Genomic DNA, 13,999 nt, shown 5'->3' on the forward strand with positions numbered 1-13,999 from the left:
ATCCGTCGAACAGTCCATCCATCAAGTTTATACATCTCCAAAGAGAAGGATGTGGTGAGGAACCACGTCAAAGGCTTTGCAAAAGTTCAGGTAGATGACATCCATCACCCTTTCCCTGTCCACTGATGCCATCACTCCAGCATAGAAGGCCACCAGACTGATTAGGCATGATCTGCCCTTGGTGAAGCCATGCTGCTTGTCTCAGATCATGTCTTTGTCTCATATGTGTCTTAACACGGTAACCAGGAGGATCTGCTCCGTGAGCTTTCCAGGCACAGTGGCACGGCTCACCAGTCTGTAGTTCCCCGGGTCATCCTTTCTCCCTTTTTTTAAAAATGGGAGTAACGTGTCCCTTCTCCAGTCACTGGGGATTTCACCCAATAGCCATGATTTTTCAAATATGATGGAGAGTGGCTCAGCAACCACATCAGTCATCTCTCTCAGAACCCTTGGATGCATATCATCTGGCCCCATGGACTTATGTACATTCAGTTTCATGAGGAGGTCTCAGATTTGTTCCACTTTTACAGTGGGACAGAATCTGCTCCTCTCGCCCTCATCTAGAGGTTCAGGGTCCGTGAAGACAAAAGAAGTCTGATCACCAGTGAAGACTGAGGCGAAGCACTCATTCAGTACCTCAATTTTTTCCATATCTGAAGAAGCCAGTTCTCCATCCTCATACATCAGAGGGGGAATATTCTCCTTGGCCTGTCTCCTCCTGCCTAACTGTAGAACCCCTTCTTGTTATTTTTCACATCCCTTGCCAAGTTCAGCTCCATCTGTGCCTTGGCTTTGATCTTGTCTCTATACATATGGACAACACCTCTGTATTCTTTCCAGGCCACACAACCCTGCTTTCACTTCTTGTGACATTCTCTCTTCTCCCTCAGTTTAAGCTCTAGGTCCTTGCTCAGCCATTCTGCTCACTTGCTTCCACTGTTCAATTTCTTCTGCTGGGAGTGGAGAGTTCTCATGCTCTCAGAGGCTCCTTATAGAGCTGCCAGCTCTATTCTATTCCTATCCTCCTAAGGACAGTTTCTTAGGGAATCCCACCCACCAGCTGCAAGTTCCCTTGAGTAGCTGGAAGTTTGCTCTCCTGAAGTTCAGGTTCCTAACTCTGCTTTTTTGCCAGGCCTGCATTCCTCAAGATCACAAACTCCACCAGGGCATGGTCACTGTGGCCCTCAGGCTGCCTTTAGTCTTAACCTTCTAACGCTCTGCTCCTCATTGGTTAGCACAAAGTCTAGTAAGGCTTCACCTCGGGTCAGTCCATCTAATATCCGTACCAGGAAGTTGTCCTCAACAGACTTCAGAAATCTCCATCATGCCACTATTCCAGCAGATATTGAGGTTGTTGACATCCCCCATTTGGGATGACCCCCCCCCATATTTGGGTCATATTTTTCCAATTGCACCAGTTTCCAACTCCTCCTGCTTATTTCCCCTTGCTGCGCATACTGGTAAAGAGGCACTTCAGATGGGCTACTGGCCTCATTGCCATCTTGGAGGAGCCCTCCCTAGTAACTCTGGGACAAATGTGGGGTTTTCCCTCACTGTCTCCCAAGGTGACAGCATTCCCTTGCTCTTCTCTGTCACCTAGTACATCCCCTTCCCACATCATATCTGGTCTAAAGCCCTGCTAACCAGCCCAGACAGCTTGCACCCTAGCATATTCTTGGATCTTTTAATAGGTCACATCCTACCTGATATCAGCATTCCCCATTTCTCAAAGCTGCGTCCCAAGTCATAGTATCCAAACCCCCAAGTGCAACATCATCCTCAAAGCCATTCATTTGATCTGTCTGTCCTCCTCTTTCTGTCAGTCTCCAACTGAGAGGACAGGGAACACCACTGGTGCTCCCAGCACCTGGTGCTGTCTCCCCAGAGCCCTGAAGTCCCTAGGGCTTCTTTTGCCTACCTCATCATTGCCAGTGTGAAAAACTAGTAATGGATAATAATCAGAGGGTCTAACTAGGTGAGTGATTTTCCTAGTAACATCTCTCACTTGGGCACCAGGAAGGCCACACACCTACCTATGGAATGGACCCAAGTGGCATGTCGGGCCCTCAGAATTCCCCTCAGAAGGGAGTCCACTATCGATGATGTGGTGATACAGTGGGCAGTCTGACTTGCCCCGGGCAACTCCATCTAGCTGTAGCAGCAGCTAGATGCTTCAGATTCTTTTTAAACTTAGAATATTCAAAGAGTCTCATTTAAATTACAAGACAAAACTCCAATAGATGCATAGCCTTCATATAGATGTATTGCCTTCACAAACTTTTAATTTTTTACATTTTACTGTACCAAAAAGACTCCCCTGTTTTGTTAGCACACCTAATGCTAAATGATAGTACAAAACTCAGCCTAAGAAAGGACTGCTGGAAATTCAACTGTTCAAATACAAGAAGAAATGAGAAGGAGTATTTGTGGTGCAAAGAACTAACTGACAACTAATTAAACATTTTTTTTACAGGTCAGACTTCCGAAGATGCTGAGATTTTTATTTAAACACCAGAGATTAGGCTCAGCCCCACAGAATCCAGTCTTAGACCACCATCAGATATGAGAATATTGTGAAAGCGCCTCTTAAAATTTCTAGCCCACACAGTTATGTTAGAATTTTTGCATATTGCCTTCTATGTATCTAGGTGCACATTCCTATGGCTGCGTAAGCAACTCTGTGTGAGGACTGCCAAGCACTCCCCTCCCACCACGCCACCCACCTGTCCCCAGCCAGCACTTGTGGTCCTGGGACAGGAACCAGCCGGCTCAGCCAGAACTGTGATGGACTTCACAGGGTCAGGTTTTGGGCAGCCAGCTCTCTGATATCAAGTCTGGGTGATTGTTTATATTACCTGACAAGCACTCCTCAAGGCAGGCAGTTCCTCAAGAGTTGTTTATTAAAAAAAAATGCTTCCTTCACATGTTAGTAGAACAGACAGCTCAACACTCATGCAGAATCAGAACAAGACTGTTACTGCTTGAAATAAAAAGATGTAGTTTTATTTGGATTAGCTATCAAGCATCTATTGGCTTAGCTTCCATTTGCCTCTTTATTTTCTTTTTATTAAGAACAGGTAAACGTTCATACAGAAGCATAATGATTATGTCTAGCATCCTTATTTTTCTATTCTAGCATCCTTATTTTTCTATTCTGCCATGTCACATTTCTGAATGAGAAACAGTCACAGTATGGCCATTTGTTGATTTCTCTCTCAGATTATGTGCTCACATTATATATAAACTATGTAATTTCAGTGAGCTTTTTACACTGTATAACTTCCTTCCCATTATCAAGTGTGAAAATTTTATGTGTCATCTGGGCCTCCTAATATTTCAAGTTGCTTTTTTATGATTATAACAGAAATTCATGGAATATGTTTTAAAGTAACTCAGCTGTTACAGTCAAGGGTGTAGAGTAGCACCATATTTTCTTTCCATTTTTTGATCTTGCTCTACTCAGCTATATTTTTAATACATGCAAATCCAAGCAAATCAGATAAATGTTTCCAGAAGTGTTGCTCTTTGGCCTTTTCCTTTCAGAAATACCCTGTTCCTCTTGCACCAGACCTTCATTTTTTCTGCACCCAAAAGAACAAGCCAGGAAGACCTGACAGTCTCCTCAACTGATCCAAGGAAATGCTGCTGTAACTCAGTCCTTCTGAGCCATCCATCCCTTGTGCCACACTGTTGATCACCTATACAACTGCACTCTACTGCAGTTCTCTCAGCTGCACTTAGTCTATCAGTAACACATTATTTCTTCATGCACCTATGCTCTGTTGAAATCCTGTAAATGACCAGGGTTAGTCAATGAAGCTGCAAATTTAAGACAGAGGATACAAAAAAATAGGCAATAGCAATGAGCACAGCAGCACACAATTAGCCTAACCATTAAATGAACAATTTATAGAGACACTGCAGCAAGCACAGAAAATGATTAGTTCTGCAGATGTTTACAGGAGGTGCCAGTAAAGCGTGAAGAAAGAAATGAGAAAAGCATTTGAGAGAGAGCTGTGAGCTAAATGGAGATTCATTTCTTCAGCAGTTGGAAGATGCCACTACTGCCACTGTTCCCATCCTTCTCCCAGACGCTTCACAAAATTCTCCTGACAGAGGCTAGCAGGTCTACACAGGGTAGTGAAAAAGGTGATCTCACCCCTAAAATCACAGTGTGGTCATCAGTGCCACGGAAATTACAACTTCCTCTGGCTCACTGATGGTGTTTGCTTATTTGAGACTTCTGATTGATCAATTTCAAATCCAATCACTTAGACGAAGTGAATTAATTTTGTGACATCATCTGAAACTGTCCCCAAATGTCCCCCGCTGCTCTGATAGAAAAGCTTGGAAAGCGTTAACATCCAGCCAGAAGGAAATGAAGAATTGTGGTTGGAGCTTCTTTTAGCATATGGATGATGTCTGTCCATATACAATAAAATGTACAGCAATTACAGCTTGTTAAAAACACTGAAAGTGAGAGACTAGTCTTACAAATAAGTGTTCACAACAAATAATAGCAAGATCTTACAGTAAAAAAACAGCTCAGATGCCTGAGCACTCATTGCTCTGACTTAATCCATTCTTCCATCCATGAATTTTGTTCTCCAGAAAAATCTGTTCCATCTCCCAGACACCCAGGGCCCCAAGATATCTACTTGGGCTGTTGTTAAAAGGGAGCAAATAAAGATCCTGCACTTACGTAGCAGATAATCAGTCACACTAGTTTGTATTTGGGAGGAATTCCATGACTTCACTTTTAGACTTAAAGATGATTAAATTACTTTATCTTATATTTGACATAATTTAGAAGAAGAAAGCATTTCTGTGTTTGACTAATACAAATCAAATTTCACTAATTGCAACATATTTTTTCCCAGTAAGAAACATGGAAAAAACTCTTTCTGTCTATTCCTGACAATTATAAGTTATTTGTCCTCCATCTTCTGCTCTACTGCAACCACAACTACTACTCTCATATATGTCTGCATTATCACTTTGCTAAGAAATTAGTCCTTCAATTGTTTAATTTATGATTCAACTGGCAGTTGTGTATGTTGTTTAGAAAAATAAAACTTTATTATTTTGAAAGAACTAACAAAATTTATCATCTCTCCATATAGTACGACAAGTCGTTCCACTTACATACACAGTACCATGAAAATAAATAAATAAACTTACGGTATTAAACTACCAAAATCAAGGAAAAGAACAGTTGTAGAATCCACTTCATCCTGAATATGCTTAACAGATGAGATGCGAAATGAACAGTGTTGAGCATCATTGACAAGGACAAAGGGCAATAACCCGAAGTTACAGAGTACAGTGTTTATACTATCAGTAAAGGAAGTGTCCAAACAGAGCAATTCAAGCACAGAAATCTAAGTTCTACAGAGGTTTTACAAATGTGATGGCATACGCAAGGATTCCTCTTTCAAGCAGAAAGAGATATGTGTTCCTTTCTTCTCTGTGTTCACATCACCTGAAGAGGAATTATTCAATCTAAAAATATAGTTTCATGCATGGCTCACATTTGAAGGTTACAGAGAGCTCAGCGACAACATACCTGTGAGGACTCAGTGTACACTAAGTTCCTGACCAGACTACTTAGAATTTGAAACCAGCCAGGCACAGTGGGGGTCTGGAACATAACACCACTGATTTCACTTTGTGTGTCCCACAAGCAGTACCACCACAAGATCTAAAACCACCTGTTGCTCCTCCAAAACCAACCTAAGGCAAACTGGAAAGGTCTTACCTGTTTTCATCGCACTAGTTCTCAGTTTGCTTCTATCCATGCAGTCTTTCACTCCTGCAGAATCCCATTAGCATACTATCAGAGCTTGTTGGTCGAACTAACCCTAGAGCTTCAGGTGCCCGTGAAATCCTCACGGTCATAAACACTACATGGGTATCAGTGATGTCAGCCTGCTCTGTTCTGGACTCAGAGAAAACAGATGGACAAGCCCATGATCGCTCTTTGAACACCTTCTGCCAAATATTGTTATCCTTCCTTTCCGACCAGCTATGGCACAGTACACCTCTCCACCATCACAGATGCACATTCACTGTGTTGATGCTGCAAACCCAGAAATGAAGACAAATTCCATTAGCAGGCAGCAGTGCAGCCTCTTCATTCCAGCAAGCATTGCACAATGTAGATGCGCACAACCGTTCAAGCAGGAACATATAGCTAATTTTAAACTAACTCAGAAGAGTGGATCTCTCTGGAAGGCACCCACATTGATTCTCCAGCAGCTTTGCAAACTGCTCCATACCTGCACTACTGCCACAAGAACCAGCAAAACCCATGGGAGGTTGGATACATCTACTTATCCCCATTACAATAATGGTGTATGTCAATACATATCTGCTGTGATTTCCTGTTCTCACTGAAATTTTGACACAGGTTTGTGTTCTTCAGTTAAGCCTTTTGTCCACTGCAAGTTGAAAGGCATACTCTACAGCTAAGCTATCACACTGTTTTTCTGAAAGCTGTCTTTGCCAACTAGAAAAATCACCCCATTTCAAAAAAGATCATTGATAAACATCACCCAGAAAGATAAGTCGAAAAAGCAGCTGAGGAGGACAAACAGCTACAAAGAGAAAAGGTTGGTTGTGGGTAAGGTCTAATGAGAGGATCAGAAAAAAAGCATCCAGCAGGTTGTCTGCAAATGAACACGTGTATGGCAAAGGCTTGGAAAAACAGAACACCAGAAGCTGCTACGGGGCATCGTTCACATCAAACCACTGAAATGTTTGGACAAAACCAAGAGGAAAGACAATCATTTAAGTTAAATTGTCGTTTGTCCCAAACGGTTAATAGCAATGTTGCAGGAGTCTACACTACATGTAACAATAAAAAGCAGGATTAACAAACAATGCATCCTCTTTTAGTGCACCAAAATCCTGTCATTCCTCTTTTTTGAAGCTTTAACTACTTTGTAGTCACTAGATTAGAAGACTTGAGGACTTGCATACTTTCCAGACGTGCTGAGCCTAACGACAACTTCCTTTACAAAGCAACAGCCTCACAATGAATAAACAAATTTAAACAGAAAGCCATCCCTCGCACAGAGAACAGAGTGACAGATGCTATAAATTAGACGGAATACTCTTCAAATAGTATTTCTTCCCTCTGAGGAACCGCACAGCACAACACAGAGCATCTACAGAAAGATTTACGTATGAAAACCGAAGGGAGTTGTTTGGTTGTTTTTTTTTTTCTTTTTTTTTTTTTTTGTTTGTTTGTTTTGTGGTTTTATTTTTTGTTTGTTTGTTTGTTTTTTGTTTTTTTGTTTTTTTAAAGGCTCTGAAAAAAAAAATGATCCGGGTCAAACGCACAGTTTAAAATTTGAGATGACAGCAGTTTCTAGCTGACATTTATATTAAATACAAAACATGAATTTAAGGTCTGAAGGTAAACTGTAAGGCCACAAGCTCACTACACAAAAATTCACACAGCTATGAAAAAATTATTAATGGAGGATTTGTTACTCTATTTCAGTCTCATTCTCTTCTGTGAATGGGCTAAAGCCACTGATTCCTAATTGGTGGTCAAATATATTCCCATTCCAACGACAGTTTGGTACAAATTCTCACCTCACCTAAGTGCAGTGAGTTTAGAAAAGATCAGCTTTCCTGCAAACTGGAAGCTCGTTAATAGGATTAATTTGCCTGATCGGCCAGGTCCTTTTCTCCCCACATCTTACATTTCTAAGCTATTTACAGCAGAAAAGAGATTGAGAGGAAAAAAAAAAAAAAAAAACAGCAATTCCATTAAAATGTATAACATTATCTAAAGAAGGGGAAAAGATGTTCAGACACAACCTTTGACCCAAGGATAAACTTCACCACTAAATTACTTAACAATTTAATGAACGCAAGAAAAAGGCCAATAAAAGTTTGACCTAAACACTGTCCATGCAGTCAGTATCATTTACTGAAAGTGATACTAAGATTTCTTATGCTCAAAGCAGTATGTACTTCTACCAAGTGATCCAACTACATTCCCCAGAGCTGAATCCCCTTTTTTTTAATGTCAGAGGGGGGCTACAGCTGAATTCTACACAACTTTGAAGGCTCATTACAAAAAGACAGCTTTTTGTAATAAGGCATTTGGAAGCTTTCAGAATGAACTGCTAATTCATTCATTTCTCCACTAACTCTGTACGCTAAGAAATCAGACTTTTTTTCACTGCAAAGTTCGGGAGAAGTTTACAAAACAACAAAACAACAGCACAGTATTATCATTTTGTTTTCATTCCCGGATTTTTGTTAACTGGTTAGCTGGTTTGCATACTCTGCAAGCCATGTGAGCATTACCTTCGGGTTGGATAAACATCTTTTCCCATTTAACAGTAAGAAGATGGAACAATTAAAGTGAACCTCAGGCCATATTCCATACTGCATACCCACAGTTCCACCACACTGACACCTCTCTCTTCTGGTGCTGTTTCAAAGCCCGAGATAACATTTTCAAAAATAAACAATGAAATGAAACGTAAATTAACATAGTCTGTTTACTGTTGAGCAAACCTAATTAAGCAGAAGAATACAGATAAGCAGTAGAAGTCCACTCGTATTTATTGTTGTCACTATGGGCTCTCGAACACATGGAAGAGGAGGGAAAAAAAATAACAACAAAAAAAGTCCATGGCACATTCCCTCCCCTAAGCGGTGCCGCGTGGAGCTTCGCTGCGCGGCCCGCTCCCGGCCGCTCCCAGAGCAGCAGTCTTTCCGATGCGCGCACACCCGGGGACGGGGCTGCCCAGAAAGCTGTGCGAGATCCCGAAAATTGATGTTCCCCCTTATCGTCCCTCCCAGAGGGGCAGTAAAGGCATCAGGAAAAAATAAACGCGATGGGAGCTGACCCCAAACCTGCGAGAGGTAACGCGCTCCCCCTGGACCTCTAGCCTTCTGCTGACTCTCCCTTCAGGGCAATGCAACAAATGGCAAGACCTGGGACCCGGCTCTGAGCAACAGGAAATATCGGCATCTGTCACCTCCCGGGGGGAGGTAAATGGATTAGCGAGTGCAACAAAGGGAAGAAAAGCCCTTTCAAACGTGCAATTGATTAACAAGTCCCCTCTAATCTGCAGCATCGCTGTTCCTCCTCAAAGACATCATCGCCCTCCTCTCGCACTTCGGTACAGCTCAGCAGCGATCGGGAGAGCGATCGGGAGAGCGCCCGGCCCCAGCCCGGCACGGAGCGGCACCCCCGCGCCACCTCCCGCGGCTCCCGGGAAGGGTTTGTAAGCAGTATTGCGGAGGGGAGGGGGCAGCTCTCCAGAGAGCGGTGTTAAGGGAGATCAAAGAGCTGTGTCCGACACCCCGACCTCCCCGCTGCATTTCACATTCCGGGGAAAATGAAAACGTTGAACCTCCTCCCCCTTCTGCTCCGAAAGCGCCGCACGTCTGTAGCGTACATGGAAAGAGGGGGAAAAAATTTGGAGGAGAGGAGAGGAGAGGAGAGGAGAGGAGAGGAGAGGAGAGGAGAGGAGAGGAGAGGAGAGGAGAGGAGAGGAGAGGAGAGGAGAGGAGAGGAGAGGAGAGGAGAGGAGAGGAGAGGAGAGGAGAGGAGAGGAGAGGAGAGGAGAGGAGAGGAGAGGAGAGGAGAGGAGAGGAGAGGAGAGGAGAGGAGAGGAGAGGAGAGGAGAGGAGAGGAGAGGAGAGGAGAGGAGAGGAGAGGAGAGGAGAGGAGAGGAGAGGAGAGGAGAGGAGAGGAGAGGAGAGGAGAGGAGAGGAGAGGAGAGGAGAGGAGAGGAGAGGAGAGGAGAGGAGAGGAGAGGAGAGGAGAGGAGAGGAGAGGAGAGGAGAGGAGAGGAGAGGAGAGGAGAGGAGAGGAGAGGAGAGGAGAGGAGAGGAGAGGAGAGGAGAGGAGAGGAGAGGAGAGGAGAGGAGAGGAGAGGAGAGGAGAGGAGAGGAGAGGAGAGGAGAGGAGAGGAGAGGAGAGGAGAGGAGAGGAGAGGAAGAAAAGAAAAGAAAAGAAAAGAAAAGAAAAGAAAAGAAAAGAAAAGAAAAGAAAAGAAAAGAAAAGAAAAGAAAAGAAAAGAAAAGAAAAGAAAAGAAAAGAAAAGAAAAGAAAAGAAAAGAAAAGAAAAGAAAAGAAAAGAAAAGAAAAGAAAAGAAAAGAAAAGAAAAGGGAAAAGAAAAGAAAAGAAGAGAAAAGAAGAGAAGAGAAAAGAAAAAAAGAGAAAAGTTATGCGGCGTCTTTCAAGGGAGCTCTTATGGTCCCCCGCTTCACGAGGTCCTCGCACATCGCGGCGCTTCCTCAGCCGAACCAGCACCGACCCAACACCACAGCGGGGGCCGGGCAGCGGAATGCCTGAGGCGCCCTGCTCCGCAGCCCACGGGCGCACCCCCGGGTACTGTGGGGAACGGGACACTCCGGCGCGCAGAGGCCCGGAGCCTCCATCGTCTGTGTGGACGGCAGCGGCCCCTCGCCCGCTTTAATCCACCTCACCCCCCGGTTTCTCGGTGAGGTTCTGGCAACGCTCAACGGCCCAAATAATAACACATTATTATAACCGCTCCGAGGGGAAGGCTAAAGGGCGGGCGGAGGGAAGGAGGAGGTTCCACTCCTCGCTAACCCACCCTCGGCAATAACAAAACCCCGAACTTTTCCTTTGTTTTCTCCTTCTCTCCCCCTCCCACCGCCCGCCTCCAGCCGGCCCCGGTGCACGGCCCCAGTCGGGGCGCAGTACGGAGAGGGACTGCCGGGGCGCGGTCGGGAAGGTGCGGTGTCCGTGATCCCTCCCCAGCCTGCCTTCACCTCCCACCCACCCTGCTGTTTGCAATAAATAAATAAATAAGCAAATAAAATAAATAAATAAATAAATAAAAGAGAAAAAAGAGGAAACGGAGACAAAAGCAGTATTCAGCATCAACTTGGGGAGCTGGCGCTCCATCAGCCTCAAACGGGACGCACAACTTTCCTGGAAGAGAAAGCAGCACCTCCCGCCTCCCTTCTCCCACTGAATCCCTCCGAAAGCGACGGCAGCAGCCTCCGTTCCCGAGTCCCCTGCGGTCACTCCTTACCTGCGGCGCGGAGGCGGAGGAGCACTGCGGCGGCCAGCAAGGCCAGGAGACGCAGAGCAGCCGCAGGGACCATTCTGCGATCAGTGCTGGTGCCTGCGGGCGAAGCGGCGCGGCGTAGCGCGGTGATGAGCGATGCGGTGCGGCGAGGAGCGGTGCGGTTGGCCCCGGCTCCCCAGGCGGGGAGGTGCGGCGTATGCTGCCGGCCTGGCACCGCCACCCCAGCTCGGTTCTCCTGCTAACGGACTCTCCCCGACTGGGGGGCGGGGGAAACCGCACTGCTTTCCCCTCCTCCTCCTCCGCCTTCCCCAGCATCCTAACGTCACCGGGGACAAATCCGACACAGGGGAGGGAAGGGGAGGGGAGAGGCACCGAGGGGTGGCGGCCCGGAGCTCCGGCACCCTCTGCTGGGGGGAGCACCTCCCGCGGCAGCGGCTGGAGGGGTGGGTTCCCCGGCGGTGGGGTGGCCCTCGACTCTCAAGGAGCCTCCAGCGAGAAAATTAACCTGGGGAGGTAGGAGGAACGCGGCGGACAGCAGCGCTGCGCCTCCGGACTGTCGCCTCCCCCTCGCTACAAAAGCCAACGCCTTTCTGCACCCGCAAAACACCGAGGGAAAGGTCCCACGACGGCCGCGGTGAGAGCGCGGACCTGGCACCCCCGTCTAAGGCCGCCTCTGCTGTTTTGAGGCGTCAAAAGTGATTGTGCTTCCTGCTCGTGAGCAGAAGGCTGTTCTGCTCCCTGAAAAGTTTCCAGACGCCTCAGCCGTGCTTCGTTACCGGAAATAAGGGCGCTGTGATTGTGACTCAAGTGTGCTTTCGAAATCTTTTTTAGTTTACATTTTTGCAGTTCAAAGAAACCAGCACACTAAGATACTGCAGAACCACTAACAGGCATCTGCTAGTGGTGCCACAAACTTAAACAGTGGTCACCTCTTAGTTTGCCATAGTTTTAAAGCTATAATTGAATTGGAAGACTTCAGCAATACAGCATACCCACCACTTCAGACTCTGATTCTAACGATTTGATGATTAACAGTGCTGAATATTATATAAAACTATTTTGATGGCTTTCCCAACTCAAGTTTAAATTTACATTAACTCAAGTGTTATTCACTTAAATTACATTATATTTACTGATTGCAAACACAGTCTACAAAACAGTCTTTTCTTCTTGCGTCTCATTTCTTCGCTCTCAGCTCTCCAGTTCCATCTTTAAAATTGCTCTGGCACCTAAGGATAATGAAGGGAGGTCCCGATCCCCCTTTGGTAGGAACGTGGGATGGCTGAATTCAGTCCTTTGCCATCACAACAACACGTTTTATAATCCCTTTCATAAACGTACAAAGCCAAATTTAAGAGTACTGAAGTCTTTGTTCTTTTTTCAAAAAAGTTCCACTCCTGTGACTAGAAGACTACTCCAGACCTTTCCTCTTCAGTAGCCAGACAGCTACTCCCAATGGCCAGCCCAAATTCATTCTGTTCATAGCCATTACTTCTAATGCTACTATTAACCTTTCTGGTCACATATCTTCCCCCTTTCTGTTGTACAAAGTGACCACAAACACCCCTCAAATTTTATTTTGCTGCTCTAATAAAGCTTAAATTTTCAAATTTCCTCTAAAGTGGTAACTGCACTCCCTAGTCCTACCCCCACCCTCTTCTCTTGCTCCCTGCATTTTTGGCAGTTTGATCTTTTTCTGAAGTGGTACTGGAGATGCTGTCTCTTCCACAGCACTTTCCTTTCTGTGATGAGTAGGATACACCCTGATGGTTACAGCACCTTTCTGCTGACTGACATCCTGTGATGTCTCTTTGTTGGTTCCAGTGCATACCTAACAGCTGAGAACTGAATGAAAATGCCAGTCTTTCTCACTTCTTTTATTTTGTGTCTCAAATTATCAATATCAGTTCTTTCTTTAAGATACCCTACTCCATCTTCTATAAAGAAAAGCTCTGTTATCAGCAAAAAGCACTTGCATGCATGTTGATAACATGCCTGAAGGTTTTCTCAAAATAAACGAATCTGTAGATAGTATCATAGATCAACAGCTAAGGGAATCCTTCTACTTAATATTCTCAAAGCCAATATTTCTCTTTTTCCTCTCTTCTGCCACCTCATCATCCTTCTTGCAGCGTACCTATGAATTAGCTTCATCTTAACTTGTAACATTTTGTGGAGGTCTATCAGGAGTTTAAATCAAGTCCAGGTGAATGAGACTTACTTACCACTACTACATGGTTTTTGAAAACCAGCTAAAGGAACCTATGAAGTTCCCCTGAGGTTAGTGTATCTGTTTAGTAAATACATTTTATTCTGTATACATCCGTGATGTTATCTCAGTTCTTCCTCCGAATCCAGTTCCTAAGCTTTGTAAATTCCTGATCCTAGTCTAAGGGATTTTGTAGGTGTCCAGATGACTTTTTCCAAACTCTTAATCAGCCACAAAGGCCAACAAAGCCTCTGTCTCAGGAAAGATGAGCAAGACTGCATCACCACATGGCACATGAAGCCCAAATTAAACAGATGGCAAACAACCCTAACTAGACCTGCAGGTGAAGGTATTTCTTCCTTCTCCTGTCCCTAATTTTTTCATCCCAAATCCTGGCATTTCTGCTGGTTAGCTGTGATGACAAGCGCATTTTGTGGTAATGGGATTCATTCTCTAGTGCAGGGTAATAAATGAGCTCAGTGCCAACATGTCCAGGACACTGAACCAGAGACAGTGCTGTGACTTTTACAGTAAAATTTGATCAGTTAATCCGTTACCTGCCAAAAACTTTCCAGGTCTGAGTCTGTGTTCTGAAGCTCATGCTTGTTCAGCTGGGTTTCTTACCTTCCAAATCAACCTGTATTTAACAAAATCATTCAAAGATAATATTTTGCTTTTTTTTTTCTCATGCTCTCAAAAAATAAAAATCTTACAAAAATAATTTTGCATTTCAGAACACATTAGGATTTGATA

General features: G+C 44.7%; 1 protein-coding gene across 1 annotated transcript in view; it reads right to left on the bottom strand.

Annotated features, from left to right (window-relative positions):
* ROR2 (receptor tyrosine kinase like orphan receptor 2) overlaps positions 1-11,293 on the bottom strand; it is a 151,792-nt gene extending 140,499 nt beyond the window's left edge. The window contains exon 1 of the mRNA XM_052700995.1: positions 11,041-11,293. Within this exon, the coding sequence (XP_052556955.1) occupies positions 11,041-11,113 (73 nt within the window). The 5' untranslated portion in view covers positions 11,114-11,293. The remainder of the gene's footprint in view (positions 1-11,040) is intronic.
* Positions 11,294-13,999: the final 2,706 nt, after the last annotated feature.

The sequence above is a fragment of the Tympanuchus pallidicinctus genome, unplaced genomic scaffold (assembly GCF_026119805.1).
Source record: "Tympanuchus pallidicinctus isolate F22 unplaced genomic scaffold, pur_lepc_1.0 scaffold4, whole genome shotgun sequence".
NCBI lineage: Eukaryota > Metazoa > Chordata > Aves > Galliformes > Phasianidae > Tympanuchus > Tympanuchus pallidicinctus.